At 40.2% G+C, this 24,604-nt stretch overlaps 3 protein-coding genes across 3 annotated transcripts in view; 2 read left to right on the forward strand and 1 right to left on the reverse strand.

Moving 5' to 3' along the window:
- Window positions 1-3,022, forward strand: part of pef1 (penta-EF-hand domain containing 1) — a 6,876-nt gene extending 3,854 nt beyond the window's left edge. The window contains exons 3-5 of the mRNA XM_079259258.1: window positions 1,136-1,291; window positions 1,880-2,023; window positions 2,103-3,022. Coding sequence (XP_079115384.1) covers window positions 1,136-1,291; window positions 1,880-2,023; window positions 2,103-2,332 — 530 coding nt within the window. The 3' untranslated portion in view covers window positions 2,333-3,022. The remainder of the gene's footprint in view (window positions 1-1,135; window positions 1,292-1,879; window positions 2,024-2,102) is intronic.
- Window positions 3,023-5,087: 2,065 nt separating this feature from the next.
- On the forward strand, window positions 5,088-7,490 carry smim12 (small integral membrane protein 12). Its single transcript, XM_079258458.1, has 2 exons — window positions 5,088-5,130; window positions 6,470-7,490. The coding sequence occupies exon 2, from the start codon at window positions 6,492-6,494 to the stop codon at window positions 6,765-6,767; it is 276 nt and encodes a 91-aa protein (XP_079114584.1). The 5' UTR covers window positions 5,088-5,130; window positions 6,470-6,491; the 3' UTR covers window positions 6,768-7,490.
- Window positions 7,491-19,723: 12,233 nt separating this feature from the next.
- Window positions 19,724-24,141, reverse strand: gja4 (gap junction protein alpha 4). The gene is made up of 2 exons (XM_079259041.1): window positions 24,027-24,141; window positions 19,724-21,674 (listed from the first exon to the last, which is right to left on the reverse strand). Exon 2 carries the CDS (start codon window positions 21,663-21,665, stop codon window positions 20,562-20,564), a length of 1,104 nt encoding a protein of 367 aa, XP_079115167.1. The 5' UTR covers window positions 21,666-21,674; window positions 24,027-24,141; the 3' UTR covers window positions 19,724-20,561.
- Window positions 24,142-24,604: the final 463 nt, after the last annotated feature.

A 24,604-nucleotide genomic window follows, 5' to 3' on the forward strand; every position in this document is an offset into this window, starting at 1 on the left:
GTTTTCTAAGTTTCGTTTTCTTTTCCACCATGTATTTAGATAATGGTCTGTTGTCCTAACAATATCTGCCTCCTGCTGATCAGATGACTTTTCCAAGACCTTTGATTGTGCCTTCAGCTTCTGAAACTGAGCAGCATCGCAGAGGTTGGAGTCGTACGCTGTAGCTCCACAGCAACTCGTTTCCAAACTGTAGAAAGATTCATTATGACAGTCAAACGCAAGCATATTTTTTCATAATGTCAGAAAATCCATCCATGTTTTATCGGCTTAGTCCAATTCAGGGTCGTGTGAAGCTGGAGTGTATCCCAGCAATTACTGGGCGGGAGGCAGAGGACACCCTGGACAGGTCGCCAGTCCATCGCGCACAGAGAGGCAAAACAACCATTCACACTCCTAGGGACAGTTTAGAGTAACCAGTTAACCTAACATGCATGTCTTTGGATGGTGGGGGGAAGCCAGAGTCCTTGGAGAGACACCACGCATACGCAGGGAGAACATGCAGACCCCACACAGAAAGGTCACCGTTCAAGCCCCCCCCCCCCCCCCCCCCCCTCCAGCCAAACCCTAGAACCTTAATTAGTCAATTAATTTATTTTATAAAATGATTTTAATACTAGAATGCTGCAGCTGCTTTATTTCTGATCAGTTTCTCCATGATTTTGTCTCACCTTTTATTATTCCATTTTCCTCCTTGTGTGAAGAAGCAAAGTCTAAACAAAGCTACTGGGATAGCTTGGCCCGAGAGTTGGTTTGACGCGCCGCTTCGCCGTGATGGACTTCCACTCAGATCGCTTAATTTCAGATTCAAAAATCATTATTCCTTTTGCAAATAATCTTGTGTCATACAAACGTCTACTCGCGCCATACTGTTGCCCTTCCGGGCCAAACATCTGCCCAACCAGTGACGTGTTCCTGCTATATGCGTCACCTGTCCAGGTAACAATACAGTGCCCTCTAACAGCACCAGTGAGGAACACAGTTAAACAAATTGGCTCCTATAATGTGTGTGTGTGTGTTACATCTTCTAGTCAAGGAGTTTTGTGAAAATAACGTAGAATAAAAGTATTGTCAGTAAGTCTGATTGCCTCATTATCTTCATCCATCCTACAGTCATGTATGTTTTTCTGTTGTCTAGGTAATGTTCCTCCTGGTGTTAACCCAGAAGCATACCAGTGGTTCCAGACGGTTGACACAGACCACAGCGGCTTCATCAACCTAAAGGAGCTGAAACAAGCGCTAGTCAACTCAAACTGGTCCGCTTTTAACGATGAGACTTGCCTCATGATGATCAGTAAGTCGCGATCTGTGTGGGTTTCTCTTTAGTTCATACTGTACTTAGACTTGTCTGGTGACAGAATGAGACAAGTTTTAACTGGAGAGATGCTATCCGTGACCTAAATAGCTCCAGCAAGAGGGAGAGGGAAGTTAAGAGGAGTTACCTGGGGGTGGGGGTGGGGGGGGGGACAGAATCAGAAAATCAAATGTGGCAGAAAAAGAAGAGAGCTCCCTTAAGGTTAACAACATGAAAAAAAAAACTTTTCTACTGCTAAACAGAGAATTTAAGAAAAGGAATGAGTTAGGCTTTAAAGAAAAAAAAAAAAAAAAACCTGATCGTGTTTGTCTGCATCCCTGTTTTGTTATGTGACGACATTCCAGCTGCATTTGCTCAACACTGACTAATGCGTTCTATTAGCATAATGGAAAATGTGTGACCTCTGTGGACTACTGCTACAAGGAGGAGGTTTGTGATGATGGACGAGGGCCTTGGTGGAAACAAGCTGGAACATTTCGGCTTTGTTCTGGAAGAAAGTGGAGCACTAACTGCGGAAAACTCTTTGATGCTTGTTTATCTGAGCGTGCTGTGTTTATTTCTTGTCAGACATGTTTGACAAGACGAGATCGGGTCGGATAGATTTGTTTGGATTCTCGGCGCTGTGGGACTACATGCAGCAGTGGAGAGCGTTGTTTCAGCAGTATGACAGAGACCGCTCAGGAGCCATCAGTGGCGCGGAGCTACATCAAGGTATCGCTGTTTGCCTGTGTGCTAGAAAAATGCTGCGGCTTATTGTTACATCGTTCTTATCAATCTCCCTCCTCCTCAGCCCTAGCTCAGATGGGATACAATCTCAGCCCCCAGTTTTCTGAGAAGCTGGTGCAGAAATTCAGCGTGAGGGGCATGCGACCTGGCTTGCAGCTGGACCACTTCATCCAGGTGTGCACGCAGCTCCAGAGCATGACGCAGATGTTCAGGGAGAGAGACACTGGCATGACGGGCAACATCCGCCTCAGCTATGAAGACTTCCTCTCTGGTGCCATCACAAGGCTCATGTGAGCCTCACTTTCTGCACAGCATCATTCCATATTCAGGTTATACCATTTGGCCTTCAACGCTTCACCATAAGTGCCCCAACAAGCTGCACCACATCTGGATTAGCAGCAGCCAGTAAACACAGTCCCAAGGCCAGTGGCTGTAAGTGGGAAAAGCTTCGCGCTGCATACCTGAACAGTCATAACTGAAGCTTTCAGTTGTAAACTTCTACCTGCATGCAGGCTGCAAGTGCCTGAACACTGAGTGAACACTCACAATTTGACCAAACATGCTTTGTTAGCGGTGCTAGTTAACAAAGCTCACATTAACTAGAACCAGTACCGGATGAAATGAGTGATTAAAACTATGGAGAAATAAAAACATTGCACTGAAAATATACCTGAGTGGTGACAGAGTTAGAGCTGCTCCTCTGCGACAGTCTGAACTGCAATTTCATATCTGGCTATTTTGCTCCCATGCAGCGTAAACATGCACTTTTGCAATTAAAACTATTCAAAATGTTACATTAAAGGAACATAAAGCATCCAGAAGACATGAACATGTGACAAACATGCTGTTTGGAAGTTTAGTTTATAGTGCAATACAAAATTGGGTTGGTGGATGATACATTCCACTGAGGTATTTGCATTCTGACATCCCTGAACATGCCAAATGGTTTGTAATGGAAAAATCCAATAAACTACTTGTATTCATGCTCCTGATTCACACTCTTTATTGACTATTAACAGGTTTAATGTTGACGACTAAAGAAAAGCTGCAAGATATATTTGGTGTGAAATAACTGCATCAGTACTGCAGTAAATGTTTTTTTTTTTTCTTTCCAAACTCTTTGTTTTTGGCTGGAGAACTGATTGATTCTACAAGTTTACTTCACAAATTCAAGTCAGTCCCAGTCCTGAAACTTGAATAAATAAAAAAGCCAAACTGTATTTGCATCTTGAAATGCCAAGAATCCTACGTTTTTTATGTGTCTCCCACCTTTGTGGGCTAAATTGGCTGCATAAAGGGCAAAAGCCTCTGTCTTTTTCACATCTTTTTCTCCTTTTTATTTACTGTTTCTCTGCTTTATCATAGTCTGTGTCAAGAGTCTGAGAGATAAATTCAGGTGCCACGGGTTGTTACACCAGTTTGATGTTTCCATGTATTGCTCTAACATGCTGGGTTTCTGGACCTCCTTTAAGACTGTGTGTTTAGGAATTGCAAGTCATGGATAGAAGTACAACAGAAAGGGGTGCAGCAGATTTTTTTTTTTCTGGTTTGGCTCATATGATTTAGCAGCGATTTAATTTAAGTCCTGACAGTCTTTGTGTGTGTTTCTTTCTAAGTGTGTGTGTATAATGAGAACATTTCCCAACACTGACCATGCCTGACGTCTGTAATTAACTTTGCAAACAGAGCAGGTCTGCAGGGCTTCAGGGTCAGGGGGCCGTGGCACTGCACTCAGTCAGCCACAGTTTGTGATTTGGATTGATAAGACAGTTCTGTTTTCACATATAAACCTTTGGCAAGTGCAGCTTTAAATCTCATTTACGAATAAACAGGAACTTATTAAATAATCCTCGAACTGGCAGGTCCGCTGCTAAAGCAGAACTGGCACAAATAATGTAGTGAGGCTGCAGGGGATGAGAACATTTCCCAGTGATTTGACAGCATTGATCACACGCCAGTCCTGGCAACTGCAGGATGGACAGCACAGGGAGGAAGAGCTTAAAAGGATGATTTTTCAAACATAATCACCCTCAAATCCTGCTAATTACAACCAATTCAGAAAGCAAAAACTATTTTGGATATGCGTCTCTTTTTGTTTTTTTCCCCTCCATCTACTTTTTTACGTCTGAACTGCAAGGGACCACTGAGTCGGAGCTGGTCATCGCTCCATGACAAGTAGCACTCCCGTTGCTATACATCAACTATGTACCCAGCATTGTTAAGTTCTTATGGAAAACCTTTTGCACCGGGGGCTGCATAATAAGCATCATCAATCACATGGAGCTCTGCAAAGGACATTTACTAATTCACTACCCCGAGAGCATCGTAGCACACAGGAATACTGTTCTGCCATTGTCAATTTAGCAATATGCATCTTCCAACTAGATCACTGAGATGAACTGAAATAAAAAACAAAGCTCCTTTAGCTAAGTGTATACAGTACTGCACTGAGCCTGTGAAACACTTATATGCTCTTATCTGCTTCTTTATCAGGTAAACTTTGGAGATTATTTCAGCTTGGTGACATGGTGCATTATCATGTTGAAAGAAGCCTTCAGATGATGGTACACTGTCGTCATAAAGGGATGGACATGGTCAGCAACAATTCGCAGTATGCTGTGGTGTTTGAATGAGGCTTAGTTAGTACAAAGGGGTCCAAAGTGAGCCAAGAAAAAGTACCACCAGCAGCAGCATTAAGTGTTGATACAAAGCAGGATGAGTCCATGCTTTTGCATCTTTTAGACCAAATGCTGACCTTCTTGTCTCAATGTGGCACCTGTACCTAATAATGTGGTTCAACAATGCTTTTTAGGTTAAAGATACATTTCTAAGCCCTTGGGAGTACCATCAAATGGTAGCTGATGTTTTATTGTATAATATAAAACTGTCAGCCTTGCGCTCATGCTTGAGCACATGACAGTGGCTTTTATGGTTGTAGAAGAGGACGATTCCCTTCGTAATAATGTAGTGTACAACGTCCACCATTAGGTGGCGATAAAACACCAAAGAAGCCCAAAAATGTTTTACCTGGAAAGAGACGAGAGAGAACCCGGAAATTACGTCACTGCGGTGCAAACGTGCTAAAAGCAAAGGTGAGTATAGAAACACAAAGTTAAATGATATTTACATGAAATTACTAACCTTATTAGAGTGATTCAGAGTGTTTCTCTTGACAAACAAAGATGGGCCGTGGTGTTAACTCCACGACTATGTCTGCCCGGACTCTTCAGGCTAAATGTCCCACGGATGTACTGTTAACTCTTACATGTGTTTTGAAACGGACTGTGGCCATAGACTGTATATTGTCTTAATATATGATAATAATATGTTAATATACCGCTTCATTTTGACCAGTTTAAACACATTTCGTAGTTTTAGAGACTGTGTCACATTTGTTCGAGCCCAGTCCATAACAACCCGCCTTGAACTGTAGCCATTTGAACGACTACGACGACGAATAGTGAACTTCATTGCAAATTTGTACAATTTAACGCCTTTAAGTAATACAATGGCAATCCTGTCGATGTCAAAGCTAAATTAAATGATTATATTAATATTTTAGAGTAAGTATTTAATTCGGCTAACATGAAATATGAAGCCGCTTTATGTGAATATTTTTTTTTAATTATTAAAATGTGCAGTAGTAAGAGAGTAGCTAATGCTAACCCGAGGCTGTCATTTCAAGGTTGTGTTGCAGATCTTATGTAAACCAGCAAGTCTTTCTTTGAGCCCCCGTTTTAAACAATGCGAACTGTTGCTTGTGCCATTTGTTTGGTTTGTCTGACAGAATTAAGGGTACTTTTATTGATTTGGTTGATAATTAAAATTATAGAGCATAGCATAGTATACCCTTTTAAACTTAATGTCAGTATTTTGATTAAATAATAATACTGATAATAATGATGTTCATGGTTGTGATTGTTTTATTAAATTTATTTTTTTAGTTTAACCATCAGAATCAGTTTTGATCCACAAGAGGGAGCCAGTAGATAAGAGATTATTTTAACATGCTTAAAGGTGGAGTATGTAAGATTTTCAATATTTTCAAAATAAATTAACTAAAAAAAATAACTACAATCATAATTAGACAAAGACCCTTCTTAAATGTTTCCCTACCAGCAAAAAAAAAGAGTGCTTTTTGTCATTAATTAAACTTGTAATTTAATAACGCATCAAATATGGACAGACTGGAACCTACATGTTCAAAAAACTTTCTAATTATGATTGTAGTTATTTTATTAGTTAATTTATTTTGAAAATATTGAAACTCTTACATACTCCACCTTTAAATAAGAACTAGTGACTTCGCTAGTTTTTTTTTTTTGTTTTTTTTTTTTGTTTTTAATATGGATTGTGCCACAATATACCATTTATATGAAAAAGATTATTTATTCTGCATTGGCCTTTTTTTTTGTCTCTGTGGCGCACCAGGAAGCCGAAGCGGTGTGGAGTCATGTGGCCTGTAGTGTGGACTGCGATGCGGACCTATGCGCCTTACATCACCTTCCCGGTGGCATTTGTGGTTGGAGCAGTTGGCTATCACTTGGAGTGGTTTATCAGGGGTACCCCTAAACCTCGAGAGGAAGAGAAGAGCATCTTGGAACTGAGAGAGGAAAGGAAGCTACAAGAACAGGAAGGCAAGGACAACACCCAGGTGCTCAGCCTGAAAGAGAAACTGGAGTTCACACCAAAAGCAGCTCTGAACAGAAACCGACCTGAAAAGAGCTAACTCGTGTCGGTGGAACAGACTTGCCTTTGCAGCTTCTCACCAGGAGGACGGTGTTCGGAAAGCAGGGAGGGTGAGCTGGAGGGTAAAATCACTTATTCTTCCTCTTCACCACTGCTACACTTCCTCACCTTTTGCCACTTAAGAGCATGAGTCTGCATGGATGAACATCGAACACTTTTTAGTCTAGAAAAGGATTTACAAAACCACTGGTTTTGTTTTTAATAAAGTAAAGCTTATGTATGATTTATGGAATTATCTTATGATGCATTCAATGGTGTGCTTGATCTACTGTATTTATTTTACTTCTTTGTGTGTAACTGATATTTCCTTTACTTGATTAAAATGAAAGTTCAATGCAGCTTTTGTGACTTAGTCTCCAAAGTCACGTGTCATTTCATATGAATGGTTTTTGAAGTGACAGACTGATCACAGAGTTTGTGGTTTAATCTGATCTGTATGTAAAGGAATGACCTTGGATTGTGAATAATCAAGCAGAGAAGAAAGACGGCTCTTTGTTGTTCGTTGTATGTCTTGGAAACTTTGACGGTATATGACAAAATAAGCCAGCAGAGTGGGAGGTGTCTCAGGAGGTTTTAAGCTGCTTAGGCATATTGTCTGGAACTTTCTCATCACACTTTCATTTTAGAAAGTCTCTAAGGTTAGCACACCAAAATGTTTAGTTATGTGTGTTTTAAAATGAATGGAAAATAAAGTAAAGTTATATTATGCCAAATATGTGTACTTGATTTAAATGTGATTGGTATGTTTGCATGTTTTTAAACAAAAGAAAAAACTACTGTGACTTGGTTAGGTTCTGAAAATATCTCATGCAGTGAGATGTTTACGTTTAAAGTGGACTTAAGTGTCGAACTGTTCACAGTAGAATTAGACAGTCTCCTCATCCAAGCCAAAATCATGATACATTATGTGACCTCATTGTCATTAACAGAAAATATACTTACCTAAAGCAATGAGTGAATCATCTTCCATAACTTTTAGTGTTGTTCTTATCTACTCGATCAAGCTTATTGACATTTCTGCTTTCATTGTCCAGTTGAAAACTGATTTTGCATTTGTCTTTTAGTGTGTTATTATACTGAACCTGCAGCAGAAAGATGAACTGGGTACACAAGTAAGGCGTGAAACGAAACAGCAGAGGTCTGAGGACGGGCTTTATAACGCCAATATTTGACATGAAGTGTGACCAGACAGTAATGTTTTCTAATGTTGCACTGAAACAAGATGTGTATTCTGAACAAATTATCAAAGTGATATTTTATGAAAGCAAGGCAAGTTTCTGTAAACAGTGAATTTTAATGTACAAGACTGTTGAAAGTGATTTACATGAAACATTAAAACCAATATCCAGTAGAAACTCCATTAAAATCAGCAATTAAATGGAATAAGGGAAACAACTGAAGGAACAAAAATCAAATTTGACCCTGTTGACCTGAGGAACATTTGTAAAGAAGATCCACAATGCTTTGTTGATTAATACTTGTATTTTGAAGTCAATTCTTTGAAAGACTGGAAGTCATTTAAGAGGAACCGATAGCATTGTTCCAAACTGGAAATAACAGAGATATGAGTATGTATGCTCTGAGTTATTACTGCGTACGAGGGATAGTGCTTAATAGTGGCAACTTTATATAAGAGTGGAGTGGGTCAGACTAGATCTGTAGATACATGGTAGAAAACAGAAGTTACTGTTTTTCTTGGACGAAGACCTCGGGAAAAACACATTGCGATGTACTCCAACAAACTGTTAAAACAAAACTGGGATTTACGTTTCTGTTTCACATTCATTCAGATTCCTTGTCCATCCTGCTGCCCTTTTATTACAAAACAATACTGAGAGTCAGATCAAAGTGGAAGGAAGGAACTCATGACTCTGCTCTTTCAGTTACAAGAAGGAAGATTATTGTTGGAGGGAAATAACCAAATCATTCGCCTTTGTTTGGTGATGTTAAACTGACCACAGAAAATAATACACAAAGAAAGTAAAAGAGTTTGCAAAATAAATCCTAACATTGCTGAAATTAAAATGAAATGTTTTTAAAAATTTCCTGTCACAAACTCTGTAGTTCTCTCTCCTTTTATTTATTTGGCAACTTCTGAGATTTATTTCTTATCTGAGTTGTTAAAAATACAACAAGGCCAGCTCTGTGCAAACATTCCTTTCACGACTTGCTTCTGTAAAACAAAAACTTTTGTCCTTATAAGGCCACATTTCACCTGACATCACAAGTCACAATATCTTTTATCTATCTTAATCACTTTTATAAGATTTAGATATTCTAATAGTACGAATGGGGAAATGCCGCACCGAAAGGTCGAAAACATTTCCATTGTGCCAAGATTAGTTCTGCTACGTTACCCCGCAAACGAGACAAATGAAAGAGATCATGGAGCCCCAGTTTACACTGGCACCAGAGTGGTAAATGCTGTGCTATCTGCAGCCATCTTGAACCTTTTACTCCCCTCTAAAGTTTGCTATCAGTGATATGACACGCTCCGCTCCAGTGAGCCCAGTTGTGCATGTTAAAAGAAGCAATTACTTCAAGCTGGTGAAAGTTTCCGTTTGACAACAGAGAGGATGGAGAAGTGGCAGCGAGACTGCAGTGAAATTCTGCTGAGAGTTAACAAACAGCGTGGTGTGTGTCGGATGTGTGTGTGTATCCTTCTAGGAACAATCAGAGGACAGGTTAGCCATCTAAAAATGGCCCAGCTCCTCTGACCTGGACAGTACTGTGGGAACTGAGCACTAGGGCTCCTGGGAAACGAGGGGGATGTAGGGAGGTGCTCCATTGTTTCAGCTGGATGATGGGGATAATGGGTGCGGGTGATGCTGGCTGTTCTTTTCTTTTTTTTTTTTTTTTTCAAGGAGGTCCAATCCAACATCCTGAGAGACCAGGCTGGAGACAGTGTTCTCTCTGCTGCATGAACAATAGAGCTGTCTGCCTGCTGGAAGGGCACCACATCCCCTTATTAAACAACCACACACACACACACACATGTTTTTAGAAGCTATCTTTATGAGACATTTATTGCTCCAACTTGACCCAATATAAATGTCCTCACTTTTTGAAATACTAATTATCTGTAAGTCAAATGGTTTATTTTTAAAGAAATATAGTTGTGTAAATACACACACAACCCAGGAATGCAGGTATAACAGCACACGGCATAAACTGACAAAAATAGTGAAAATAAACAGAGTTAGATTTTTGAATGAGTAATCATGCAAACAAACATTTGTGTGTGTAAGACATCTTGATTAAACTAAGCACAGTGTTTGTCTGGAGTTCTTCCCCAGTGGATAGTGCTACTCCTGACAAGCTTTTATCATAACGTACTTTAATCATCTTAGAGAGCTGGTAAACATGTTGGGTGATTCACAAAACACTAGACAAACACACACATACACAAAAGAAGAAAACTTTTTTTTAAGACAGCAGTGAAATAATATATTAACTCTTGAAAACTTTTAAATCTACCAGCCTGAACACAATCGTTTGCTGCTCTCCGCTGACCAGCATGTTGAATCGTTGCTTCAGATAAAAACATGTAATGTAGTTTTGGCTATACACAGTTTCTATACACTCACTGACCACTTCATTAAGTCACTGGACTAGACATAGTTTTTCAATCAGGACTGCCTTAATTCTGATGGAATAGACTCGACAAGGCGATGGAAACATTCCTCAGAGATTTGACTCCATACTGACATGACAGCATCACACAGTTGCTGCATAACCATGACGACAATCTCCCGTTATGCTACATCCCTGACGTGCTCCGGTGGAGATCTGGAGACTTGGAGATCTTTGGAGCAATGAACCAGTCATGTTCCAGAAAGCAGTTTGAGATGATTTTAGCATTGTGACATCAGTACTAAGGGGCCACTTTGTGCCAATAAAATATCTTGTGTTTTTTTATTGAAAATGCGAGACGCTGACCAGCTATGAATTTACAAACAGATTTTATAGTTAGGCATGTGAAGACCTGCTTCAAATGTGCCAAAATTGTTTTTATGTAAAGCACTTTGTGATACTTTTTGTTTAAAAAGTACTTTATAAATACAATTTGATTTGATTGGAGTTCATGCTGAAACACCTGCAGCCTAAAGCATTGATACAAAGCAGGATGGATCCATGCTTTCATGTTTTTATGCCAAATTCTGAATCCACCATCTGAATGTTTCAGCTGAAACCAAGACTCATAACAGAAAAGATATGGCAGCAAATTGAGCTGCGAGTTGCCAAAAACTCTAAAAAGCTGCATCAAAGAGCTGTGGGCATTCATGACAGTGACTGCTTGCATCTTCACATGTTACACAGTGGAGGAGACTGCTGTTAAAAAGTCCTTAAAGCGAGACTGGGGACCCCTATATGTAAATGAACATCTGTGATATTCCAACCTTCAGTGGAGAAGTTCCCATCGTAGAGATCGGGGTAATCAGCAGGAGGTTAATCTCTTTTATATCTTACCCTGTTACTTATTTTTACATGAAATCTCTGCTTCAATAATCTCCTGCTGGTGTAAAGATGTCAAAAGGAAAGAGGGGAGCAACCATCGCCATGGAGACAGAGAACACTGCAGCATGTTTGTACAGGTGATTGACAACACCAGTAAACAGGTTTTCATTGCAGAATCTTTTGAAGCAACTAAGGGATGAAATACTCGACTGTATGAACACATATTTTATTCGGACATTTTTACGGATATTCTTTGCATTTTTGTAATTATTTGTGAATGTGTGCTGTTGGTTTGGTGGGGTCAGGGTAATGTACCTTTTCCATGTTAAATAAACCTGGGTAAACGTCAGTGTCACCATATTACACCAAGTACACTGTGTTCTGTTAGTTACTAAGGAAGCATCAGGTTTGGATGAACAGGTAATCGTTTCGATGGGCAGATTACTTCAAGCCCGTAACTGCAGCCCAGTAGGGTATCTTGCCCAAATATCCAAAGTTTTTTACTGTTGCATTTCTCTTGCTTGTCCTGTAAGATCGAGCTTAGCTTTTATTTTAGGCATCAATACTGCAGCCTGAGGTACAGCATCGCAAGAACCTAAAATCATAGTCAGAGAAACATGTTGTAGTTGGTCAATGAGCAAAAGTGAAATGGTGTAAAAAGAAACAAGTTTAACAAACTGGTTGACAGTATCCACTGTTGGCCTGCTCATACCAGCAGGTAAGAAGACAAGACAATGGCTACAGTTACATGATGTTTTTTAATTCGGAATTAATAATTCGGAATGAACGTATTCTCCTACATGTTTACATGAAAATGATAATTCCGAATGAAGGTTTACATGAAACACGTCCTCACTTACTTCCTCTTTCGAGCGGCGGGTTGGGAAGGGTTCTGATTGGACAGAGGGTGCACGTGACGTATGACATATACCGGAAATAAACAAAGTTGGCTCCCTGCTTCTCGTCTTTTCAGTCGTAACTTGTAAAAACGACATAATACGAACCAGCTTCACAGCTATTTTTACTATAAATTTGAAGTACCAGCTCAACACAAGCATACTACTTGACTTTTTTGCAGCAACTGAAATGGAGAAAAAAGATAGACCACTGAACACGGCAGGCAAAACAACGCGCGTCATCATGACAGGACAAGGTAACTAGCATGACCAGAATGACCGGCATTAACTTAGAGGTGAATTAAGGTTTACATGACAGAGGAATTAAATAGTTCGGAATTGAAATGCGAATAAACTAGCCACTTACATCGGAACTAAGTTTGATTCCAAATGTAAATTTGCATCACGAATGAAGTGTTTACATGGTCATTTTTAGAGATAGTGTGAGGAGTTTGGTCATCCGGGAGGGGCTCAGAGTAGAGCCGCTGCTCCTCCGCATTGAGAGGTGGCTTGGGCATCTGGTCGGGATGCCTCCTGGACACCTCCCTGGTGAGATGTTCCAGGCACGTCCCCCTGAGAGGAGTCTCTGGGGAAGACCTAGGACATGCTGGAGGGATTATTTCTCTCGGCTGGCCTGGGAACGCCATGGGATCCCCCCACAGAGTTGGCAAATGTGGCTGGGGAGAGGGAAGGGCTTCCTTGCTTAGGCTGCTACCCCTGCGACCCGACCCCAGATAAGCAGCAGAAGATGGATGGACGGAATTACCTTTTATTCGGAATTAAACAGGAATTAAATCTCCCATGAAAATATAAATGGCTGACTTCTACAAACCTTTTTTTTTTTTTTTTGGTAGAATTTTAAGTTATGAGTAGCTCAATTGTCTGATTAATTTTGCTCATCATCTGTCAACTTAATGTTATTTAGGCAAAGAAGCACACATGATGCAAGGAAACAGACAAGAGATATTACATAGTGAATTATGTATGATTCAGACACAAGTCAACAAGAAATTGATTATCATCAGAGTATATTTTTTTGGAAATAGATTGAAATAGTAAAACTGAAAATGCTTAATTAAAAAATAGTGGCAAATGATAATAATTAAAAAGGAAAAGTAAAACAACCAAAGTTTGGGAAAGACTGAGTTTTGTCGTAGATGTCTGACATATATGCATTATTCTAACCAGACAGAAGATGCCCCATCTCAACCCTTGCCACCCTATCAGTTTCCCTTTGATGGGGTGGCCACGGCATTAGGTCAAGAGTAATTGCAAAACAATGTAACAATGTCCACCACACCACCATTGTAAGGGTGAACAATCCATATCAATAAGTCCCAAGGGAGAAAGAAAACTGGAACGGGAAACAGATACAAAGCCACTTCCTGTCCACGATTTAAATTTAGGAACTGCAGACTCCTTTTTGTGTTGTTTTGTTGAAAGAAAAATTCCCAAATTTAGTGCAGGGGGCAGAAATATGAGATTGTTATGGATAGAGACAGAGTCGCGTGTGGGTATTTATTGAAGCAATGTCAAGAAAAACAAAGGGGGTTGGCACATGTTTGCCTTCTCCTCAAGTAAGCACACACCAACATAAACACTGAACCACATTAAGCATTCTTCCCTGTCCATGGAACAGAACAGGATTTCTAACTTCCAAATGCAGAAATATTACGTAAGTTTTGTGACCACATCCACCCTGTAGCTGCTATTTTAAGGCCATCTGTTCCCTTGTTGATTTGTGTGGCTGTGAAGTCTGAGCTTTGCAGGATCGTACTGGTCATCATGACTTCTTGAAAGTGTGTGTTGGTGTATATGAGTGAGTTGTCTGCCTGTTTTACGATGCTTCCTCTTGACATGCTGAGGCTTTTGGCATAACAGTTTTGGCCAAGCAGATGGTGCAGATGGACCCTTTATAGTTTGTTGAGAGATTGGTGCTGGGCATAGCACTGAGAAAATCCCAAAAGGAGAATATTTGATGACATTTAAAGCTGCTTTACAATGTAAATGCCTGCTATTTGCTCTATGTACACTCAACAGCCAGACTCTTATGATCAACAGCATGTGGCTCACCAGTAAGAGACAGGAAATGGACCCATAGTGACTTCAACAATGTCAGGAAATACAGTCAGAGTTGTGTCTGATCCAAGGCATTCCCTGCAAAACCACTGAGAAGAACTGTACAGATACACACAGAAGGAAAGCCTTCCAACAACTGACTCCCATTCACTTAACTTTCACAGCATTACACAACAAACTAAATCTATTGTTAAAGCGTTTATTGGGGCATCCCTTAAAAACATTTTGTCTGATTGGTTGCACTGATCCGGGAAGCAGCATAGACCATGGATCCTCAATCCTGGTCCTCGAGGGCCGGTGTCCATCAAGCTTTCCAATTGTCCCTGCTGCAATGCCTGATTCAAATCAATGTGTATTCAGCAGACATGTTGTTTGAGTCTGAGTCAGATGTTTTCCAGCAGGGTCATTTGGAAAACTTGCAGGACACCGGCCCTTGAAGACCAGGATTGAGGATCCTTGGCGTAGACTAAGGATGTATTCTCAGGACAGTCTGCTAGACTCATTTATAGAGGGGTAACCATAAAGCAAAGCACTCCAGGTCACACAATCCCATTAAAGATGGATCCGCTCCATCTAAGGGTGCATTCACATCAGGATAGAGTAGGTCCGATTGGGGTCTCGGCTCAGTTGAAGCGGGGTGTATTCATGCGGACTGCGATCACTTTCATGCTGCGCTTTATTCAAACAAGCCAAATCATTAGAATAATAGATCCCCATAGTCACAAAAGGTGGCGCTGCACTAATATTTAGCAAAAGAGAGGACAAGACCTTCATGAAGAAGAAAACTTGCAAGCTAAACATGGAGACGAAGCTATCGCTGTTTTGGGTTTTTTTATTTAGTCTTATGCAAGTATACTGCAGAAACACACTGCAACAATGGGCGCGGTATGAACCAAAAACAACTTTCATCTTCACTGTTAACAGTTTAGAGATGACTCAAAACAGCCCACAGGGCCACAAATAACCTCCTTTCAGTGTCGTTATCAACCTGTAAGTTTAGATTTTCTTCATGTAACAGGAGGTGAGAGTTTAGTCTGCAGGAAGAATGGAACAGGGCGTTGAGCTTCTCCGGATGAATCAGCTCTCAGTACAAAAGATGCGAAAGGCAGCTCTGCTGTTTTGCTGCTGGCTTGGTCTGGCAGCAGTGGGCCGATACAGGTCGCCCTGCGCAATCTGTTTCGTGACCCTCCTGGCTTTTAGTGAAAACACAGGCATGAGAAACCACATGGACTTGTGCACGCACATGTAGACTGAGATAACAAGACTGAAAAATGAATGCCAGCAAAGTTCCCGTGAGCAGGAATTGAAGTGGGTAGCTGTTTGGATTGTTTTCTCTACACTACCTGCCAATTTATCCTTGACACGGACCTGCAATAAAAACACATTCCTCTCTCCTGACTGATATATGGCCTTCCTACTGTTTTCAAATTATTAAATATTTTGGTTAACCGCTGGAAAACAAATTATAATACCAGATGTTTGGGGGTTTTTTTTCTCATTTTTTGGTTTTTAGCTTCTTGTGACAGTTCTTTGACCTCACACACAGTTCAGGGTGCTAGCAGAACTCACCTCACATAAATTATCCTCTTTTCCTGTTATACATTACTGCTCAACGTCATGGAGACAGTTCGGTAAATTACCAGGGAAAAATACAGTATTTCTGAGTGCTGCAGCTACATCTTTAAAAAGACATATGACTTTACACATAGAGCATGGGCACAGACCCTTGTTGAAGGTGTAGAGATCTGGATTTTATCAGAAACAAAAAAAAGCAATTACAGCCAGGCTTCTTTAGGGGATATTAAATAGAATCTGAAGGGCTGCTCCAGCTTGTATGAAGTTATATTAGCACATGAGTAATGCCCATGGCCAGAACAAAAGATGTAAAAACAGATATTAAATCAAAGTTACATTCCTCCAGGACGCTGCACTCATGATACCATGTAGTGCTCATCCGGACCTCTGTATGAAACTCTTTCTATTATTCATTCTGTTATCTCAAATGATTCAGTTCCTCTGTTTTGCCACAGCCATTGGATAGTTGTGCAATTTGGAGAAAAAAGCAGTACTGTATTAATAGACTTTCACTTCAAACAGAGCTCTCATCCTTATTTTCAGAAATAAACAGTAATCAAACCATTTTTAATTTGTTCCTGAGAAATTCATTTAAATGGAATGGAGTCTTGGGCCCCTTCTTATTTCTTTGCGTAGGGACATGGGAAATAGTTCAGTTTATTGTTACTTAAGTGACACAATGCAAATATATACCAAGTTTCTGACTTTTAACACTTTAAAAATCACTATGATTGTGGAAAGATATTATTTTATGCCTGTCCCGCTGTGTTATCAACCAAAGATTACTGTGGATCACTCAACTTGCTGCTTTCCAATGCCACAATGGAAGACCGTCCATTTTCTTTGCCCCACAAGAGGACCCAAATAAATAAATAAACAAATAAATGAATCAAAAGAAACCATAACCGGGGGAAAAAGAGAGTCTACATCATTGTAGCTTTTACCAGATGGAGACAAGAGACATTGACAGCATGAGGAAGACGGACTTCAAAACTAACGACTACATGGAGGTTGGAGCTTTCTGCTGAACAGGTAAGCTAATTCAATCTATCAATGAAGTTTCTTTTGGTTCTTTATTCGAAACAGGGCAGGTACTCTCCAGCCAATACTTTATCCTCCCATTTCAGTTGAATAATTTATCGTTACTTGCTCTATAAAACAGCGGAGACGCTAACTTGTAAGTTAGCCGTTGTCACAGTTTTCAGTTGCTGTTACTCTTCACAGAGGTCATACCAGCAGGCCATCGTGCTTTCAGTCTTATATTTTGAGAGTTTTTCATTGTGTTTCACAATTTAGTTCAGCTAATTTTTCAACAGGGGTAGGGGTTTATGTCCTTCCTCTAGTCACACGATTTCACATGGTGATATTAGCTATTAGCAGTAGCTTGGTACTATATACAGAGAGGGCATGTTTATAACTTATCAACATCAATAACAAAACAGGTTTATGCATTGTTCTGTACCTCATCACCTCACGGGACAGCAGCTTATTCAAGATGTTGACATTTTCACATTTGTGGCTCTCCACAGCTTCGGTACCAGCAATAACGTGCTTAAACAGAAAAGATACCAGAGAGCACAATTTGGTTGTTTGCATTCAATTAGAGCACCACCAGATGGAAATATATTTCTTACAGACTGGGGCTTTAAAAAGTGGGAACAAATTGTGTTTTTGTGACAGGCTGCTTGTAGAAAAATACAAAAATGTGCAATTAACCCTTACATACTGTTCATATATTATGTTTTCATTGTATAGTCAGGGTCAATTTTGACCAAGACAAAGAATTCCCTCCTAAGAGGTGTCCATATCAAACTTCAAACTGCATAATTATTTAGCCTGTCTAAATGGCTTTTTTTGGCATTAATAAATGCATGATTTAGCCTTAATAAATGTTTCAAAACGCAGAGAGAGTTTATTTCTGGAGCTTTTCTAACACTCGTTTTTAGAAAGAAGCATCTATAAGTACACAGTATCAAGTCCTGTTTTAAATAAAGTAAAATCCATGATAACTTGGATATGTTTGATTTCAGTTAAATGTGATATCAGTTTCTCTGAATTTACTGTATAACCATGTTTCACCATTCCAACCAACACTGTCATAAAAGCTACATCACAGGAAAACATAAGTATATTTTTCATAGATTTTCTGGCTCTAGTAGCCTTTAGATTGTAGACAGAATAGACACAGGGCTAGACACGCAGTAAAAGAGTTGCTTCATGAGCTGGCTGTTCAACCAGCTAAGCTAAAAACCACCCTTCAGTAATCCATACTGATTAAACATTAATAACTTAGAAATATGAGTTAGCTTCTACAGCTTTGCAGGTTTTGACATCAGAAGTTAAATCTTCTTCTCTTTGGTCTCCTTGTGTTAATTTCTTGTGTGGATACTAGTAGATATACTGGGTTTTTTTGTGTATGTGTGTGTTTTACATAAACTACTTTGCTGCCCACTCTCCATACCCCCCCCCCCCCCCCCCCCCCACCCCCCATCAGTCATTTTCATCAGAGGAGCTTCATTAGTTTTCTTCTGTTTAATTCCTTGTCACTTTCTCCTCCAAGTTGCTATCATCTACCTCATCTTGGAAGATCAGACGAAGCGTTTGTCACACTTTATGTCTTGTTACCATGATACTGAAATAACAGCTCATATACCTTTATAATATTATGAAACCATCACCTTCATTCTCCCACCCTAAACTGTTTCAAATGGTTAATTATTATTAATTTATTATTACTATTATTATTATCATCATCAGTATCATTATAATCACAGGTCCAGAAGGTTGTGTCATAGCACCGTTTGACCTCTGCATGACTTCTACTCCCTTAGCGCAGTGTTTCTCAATCCTGGTCCTCAAGTACCACTGCATGCATGTCTTAGAGGTGTTCCCACTCCAACACACCTGATTCACATTAATGAGCCTGCTCGTCAAGTTTATTGCAGACCCGCTAATGAGACAGATAATCACCAAGCGCCTCTTGAATAACCAGCAGGTCTGTCTCTGTGTTCACACAGTGAACAATCTGCCCAGTATTTATTTGCATGAAGTTGTTAACAGACAGACAGACAGATGGACAGAGAGATAAATGGGGGCAAAGACATAACCTCCTTTATTAAAAATAATAATAATAATAATAATAATAAATATGTAGAAACATGACCTGTAGTGTTTCAACAATTTCAAAATTTCCTGGAAACATCATTTCCATAGATATGACGTACGCTGGCACAACTGAAACCCATCTAAATAGATGTGGGTCAGATATGACCTGAAACAGCCACAGTCTCCGAAGCACCTATACAAGCATAAACAATTTTTTTTTTTTTTTTTTTTTTTTTTTCAATTTTATGTTTCTTAGGCCATTTTGAGGAAAGGATTAAATTTCATGCCAAAAGAAGTCATTTTACTGCCGTCAAATGCTAAAACAGGTCAAATTGGGTTGAAACAGTATGTAATGGTAAAATAGACTTGTTGCTTAGTTATTGATAATATGGTCACAAAACTGTCTCATCCCTTCAGATAGGCACTTTTTCACATGTTCACTGGCCTGAACACTCTCCCAACAAAATAAACATGTTCCATTGAAAAAGGTCAGGAACATGACTGGACTCAAAACACGCAAAAAAAAGAAAAAAGAAAAAAAAAAAACTTTGAGAGACCATCAGAATGTGTAGTGAACAGCTGCTTCAGACAACAGAAGGTCGATGAGGAAATGACTCATTGACTTTTGTATTTAACAAATGGCATCATCGGAGGCAAAATCATGTGATAATTATTTTAAGAGCAGACAAAGTAATTCTTCATACAGAAACTTTATTCTCATTAAAATAATAAATATAGGCACTTACATTTCTTCACAATAGCTTAAGAATAAAGTTAAACACAGTTTTTTTGCATAATCATCTGTTTTCTTTCTCTTTCTCTCTCGTTGAATTTGTACATTTCTGTACCGCTTTCAGTCCATTCATTGTGCAACCGCATTGAGTTCTCATTAACGCTCATTAAACTGTTTCAAACTGGAAGTTGGTCTTCCCATTAGTCACTGGTCCTCATTCCTTGGCTATTCATAGCTGAAATGCTACGGTCACTGGCAATGACAAGTCACATCCAGTCCCACAATCTCTAAGCTTCATCTTTTCCCAGTCCACATCCCCAGCTTGAGTGACCAGAACTCACTGGGTGAAAGGGGAAAAGTATATTGTGTGTGTGCATGCATGCATGCCTGCATCCACGCAGCAGCAATTATCCTCCCGGGAGCCGAGCAGGATCCAGAAACCAGTACATTCCATGGTGAGGACACAGCGCAGGGGGGTTTTAAACAACTTAAGGGGTTATGGTGCAAATCTCAGTGGAATATTCTTAGATCTGCTTTCTCCCGCATAAACACTCACACAGTGCGCCTCCACAGACCCCCCTTGCAGTCATCTTTTTTTTTTTTTTTTTTTCTCCAAAGTCACATTGAGCTCAAAGCCATTAAATATAGCAGGGAGTTCATCTTATGACTTAAAAACTTCTCGTTCCACAGTCTCATTTCTTTGCCTTTCGGGGGTTGTTGTCAAAATGTTTCATTTTGAATAGAATCATTTATCTGGTAAATATCTGCATGTTTGCCTGTGAGGCACCAAGTTCACAGCAGAGGGGGTCTCTTCTTCTTCTTCTACAGTCTCCTCCCATTTCAGCTCTGAGTTGTTGGTCAAGTATCATGTGCAGAATAGTATCTATTAAAAAAATAAATGAAGTCTTTTCGTGAACAGTATGTGATATCATACATAATGTTTTAGCCTTGTGTGTGCCTTTGGATTTCTCCCGTTGTGATGGGAATGTTTTTTATGATGAGATCTTAGTGAATGTGTTTTCCTCATACCCCTCATGCAATTCACATAACTGGGGAGCAGGTCACCCCCAGTCTCTGCAGGCTCCCAGTCCACCTCTGGTGCTGTATCCGTGTAGGTCTCAGAGTGGTTGGGATGGAATTCTGCCTCTCCCTGCATGGGCAGGGTAATATGGCTCCCTGCGCTGTAAGCATGTGACACCTCCGTTTGGAGTTCTGGAGTCTCCTGCTGGGTCAGTACCTGCTCAAAGTGAGGTAGGTAATCTTGGGAACGGGAGCGTTTTCCCAGCTGGTGGGAAATAGCGATCATGATGAGATGGATGAGCTCAATAAGGTTGAGGAGAAGGGAGATGGCAGCGATCGCCTGAGTGTAGATGGTGAAAACGGTTTTCTCTGTGGGGCGGGAGACGAAGCAGTCCACCGTATGAGGACACGGGGATATCGTGCACTCGTACTTTTCTTTAATGAAGAAGCCATTGTAAAGGAACCAAAGTCCCACAATAAATCCGGCCTCCAGAAGGATTTTTAACAGGATGCTGAATGTATACGCGGCCAGCAGCCTACCTTTCAGTTTCGGAGCTTCAGGAGGCGGCTTGTTGGCTTTTCTGCCTTTTCCACCACTTCTTTCTTTCTCCTCCTCCTCTGCGTTGTCTTCAGTCGCATACTTTTCGATCACGATTTCACCTCTCTTACGCTCAACACCATCCTCCTCGTTTTTGTTGCCCTTCCGAGTCTTTATAGCCACGTATCCGAAGTAGAAGATGGTCGGCGTGGAGACGAAGATGACTTGGAGGACAAAGTAACGGAAGTGAGATATGGGGAAGGCTCTGTCGTAGCACACAGCGGTACAGCCAGGTTGCTTGGTGTTGCAGACGAAGCCGGCTTGTTCGTCATCCCACGCAGACTCTGCAGCAGTTCCCAGGACCAGCATGCGAAACAGGAAGAGTACAGTAAGCCAGATACGGCCAATCGCTGTTGAGTACTCTTGGCCCTCCTCCAACAGGTGCTCCAGGAAGGACCAATCAGCTCTGGACATCCTCTGCTCCTGAGAGAGACAATAGATAGATATAAGACACACACACACACACACACACACACACACATGCAAAGAGAACTTTATTAGCTATAAATAATCTTCAAAAACATATGAAAGAATGTCTTAACAGTACATTGATTTACTGAAGTAGGTCACATCCTTTTTACTCTAATAGAGCTCACATAATGTCTGACTTACGAAAAACTTGGCTTTGAAACGAAAAACTCCCAAATTCAGTAAATAAAAACTTACAACATGAAGTACTGTATGTTACTGCAAAAACCAAACGTGTCCGAAGACTTCACCATAAACACACAGAAGGAATTAGTGTCAAAACACAGATCCAAAGGGAGACACAAGAAGCCTCCATCTTTTGGAGCTACCACCAGACTGCATGGACCAGCTTGGGTAAAGAGCTTTCAGTGACAGAAGAACTGGTCATACAGGTAACTCACAGGCCTGTGGTCACTGTGAATCAGACCCAGAGTTCCACTGCAGAGATTAAAAACCCTCACGCGAAACCAATTAAGTCATTATGGTAGAATGACCAGACATCTTTTTCTTCATTAAAAGGCACATGACAACCCACTGAGACATTTTCAAAATGCAAAACTCTTTCAGTATAACAATAAATATTTAAAAATATCTTTACGATTTAAAAGGTGTATGTTCAGAGGAAACCTGAGACTGCACATCACACCCTTAACACCATCCATCTCTACCTATCTGCAGGGACTTGTCACTACAGCAGTATGAGAGCGATCCCTTTCCGAAACTTAAATCTTGCGTCTCATGGTGATATTGTCAAATTCAGGATAAAAAGTCTTGACTGCCAAGGAGATACACTGAGTGAAAAAGTGATACAATAACCTACTTTGTTGTCAACTTTAAGCTTTTTATACAGACTGTGCATGACAAAGCTACATGTTAATGTCAAGGAAAGGGAAACAAAAAGCATAAAATGTCATGTATAAACTAATAAAACACAGTAATAGCAGCTAGATTTATCCCAAACACCATGAAAAGAAAATCACCTTCAAACATTTAAAAATGGGGGCAAAGTTCCCGTAACATTGCGATTCTATTAGATGCCCTAAAGTCAGCAATTCTCCAAATTTGCTCACTCTGCTTGTGCAAGCTAATTTCCAACACACACACACACACACACACACACACACACACACACACACACACACACACACATATTTTTAAATGAAAACTCAATAAGTAGGTTTCATTTCCGTTACAAAATTCTCAGGGGCTTTTAACAACATGCAGCTAAAGTGCTGTTTACTTTTCTATAAGTCACAAATGAGCTAAGTTTCTCCAACCTTTACAGTATAATGCCGTCTTTTATGCTGAGGAACATGCGTATCTGGCTGCGGTCCTCTATTAGTTCTTCCATGAGCTCACAGTCTCGTTAGGGTGGGCTCTAACTCCTCATCATCAAGATGTGAGAGGAAAGGCCCCCCTTACACTGAAGTGGACTAAAACAAAAACACATGGTACTAAAGTTAGCTTTTAATATGAACAGAAATAGCGTGCGCTGTAACTGTTCACAGCATAACTGGAGTCCAAGAGAGGCCACTCTCACTTTTACTCAGCAGGCAACTAACGCACAGAATGATTCAGCTACAGATTGTACAGTGTGATTGATTTAATTAAACAATTTTTTTAATATACTTTTTTGTGGTGGTGGTGGGGGGGAGGGGGGGTATTAATGATTTGACACATCAGTTTGTTGGGAAGCTCAACATACATACACACTTCTGAGTAAACATCCTGTGTGGGGGGGAGTTTGGCTATTGCTGTGACACTTGTCTGTTTGTTTATTTTATCCATATTTTTCTGTTGTTTCTTGCCCTCTGAGATAAAAACTCCCTGTTTAGTCATAAAAAAAAAACACCAACTCTTCTACCAAGATGGTAGGGCTGTAAGGAGAAAAATGGCCCATCAGGCCTCTTATATGATAATAATGGAACAAGTGAACAGAAGTTTTTCCATGAGATTTCTATTGTTTGTTAAATACTAGAGCCAGGTTATTAAAGATGATGGATAAAGGGAAGAAAAATGGTTTTAATGTTCTGTTAACCACTGGAGTGGGATTTTAAATAAAATTCATAACAATTTAAAGAAAAAGAACAACAAAAAGAAAGTAAGAAAACCAAAAGGGAAATCAAATTAAGAAAAAACCTGACTTACAAACACTGAAATCAAAGAAAAGAAATGGGAAAACATGTCTGTGAATTCATTTAAAAGAAAAAAAAAAATACTACAATGGCTCTTTCAGCACGACTGAGAAGTTCCAGGACAGATTATCATGTTATCCCAATTTTAACCCCCCTCCAGGGAAAGTCCTACCTTTCTCTCTCGTGAAGCGGATTTTATCTCCTTCCAGTCTCCCTGGCCTCAGCACTCCGTTCACTTTTTCATATCAGTCCGCTCCTCTCAGCGGTGCTCCGCGCCGTAGCTCAGCTGCTTCGCTTTCTTTTAAAAAAGATCCGATGTAATCGTAAAAAGTGGGGAGAACTTTCCCATGCCTGTCTGTAAGTCGGGCCCTCCCTCAGGAACTTGGTCCAGGAAACGTGATGGGAGAAGTCAGAGCGGTTCTGGGTAGCTGCGCGCGGACGTCAGGGTCCTTAACTTTGTTTCAAGGCTGCCGGTTTGCATTAATTGCATGGAAATATTTCTCTGCCTTCGGCTATTTAACACTTGGGGGTGACTTAGGAAGCAGAGCAGGCACGATGGAAGAAACTAAATATCTAAACGTGACGTTTCGTAGCAGGGTGAATACTTTTTATTAAAGATAAACAAAAATAAGAGTTTCATCGGTTATTCTGTCGTTGAGAACCACTGTGTACTTTTAAATTAAATATGAACTTGACTTCCGCATTAATTCAGCCCCTTCCTTTTTCCTAACGTGATTTTCAGTTTTATTT

This window comes from Telmatherina bonti, assembly GCF_933228915.1.
Source record: "Telmatherina bonti genome assembly, chromosome: 19".
Classification (NCBI taxonomy): Eukaryota; Metazoa; Chordata; class Actinopteri; order Atheriniformes; family Telmatherinidae; genus Telmatherina; species Telmatherina bonti.

Coding starts and splice junctions, on each gene's coding strand:
- gja4 (XM_079259041.1), bottom strand. CDS start 21,665: ATGTCCAGAGCTGATTGGTCCTTCCTGGAGCACCTGTTGGAGGAGGGC.
- smim12 (XM_079258458.1), top strand. CDS start 6,492: ATGTGGCCTGTAGTGTGGACTGCGATGCGGACCTATGCGCCTTACATC.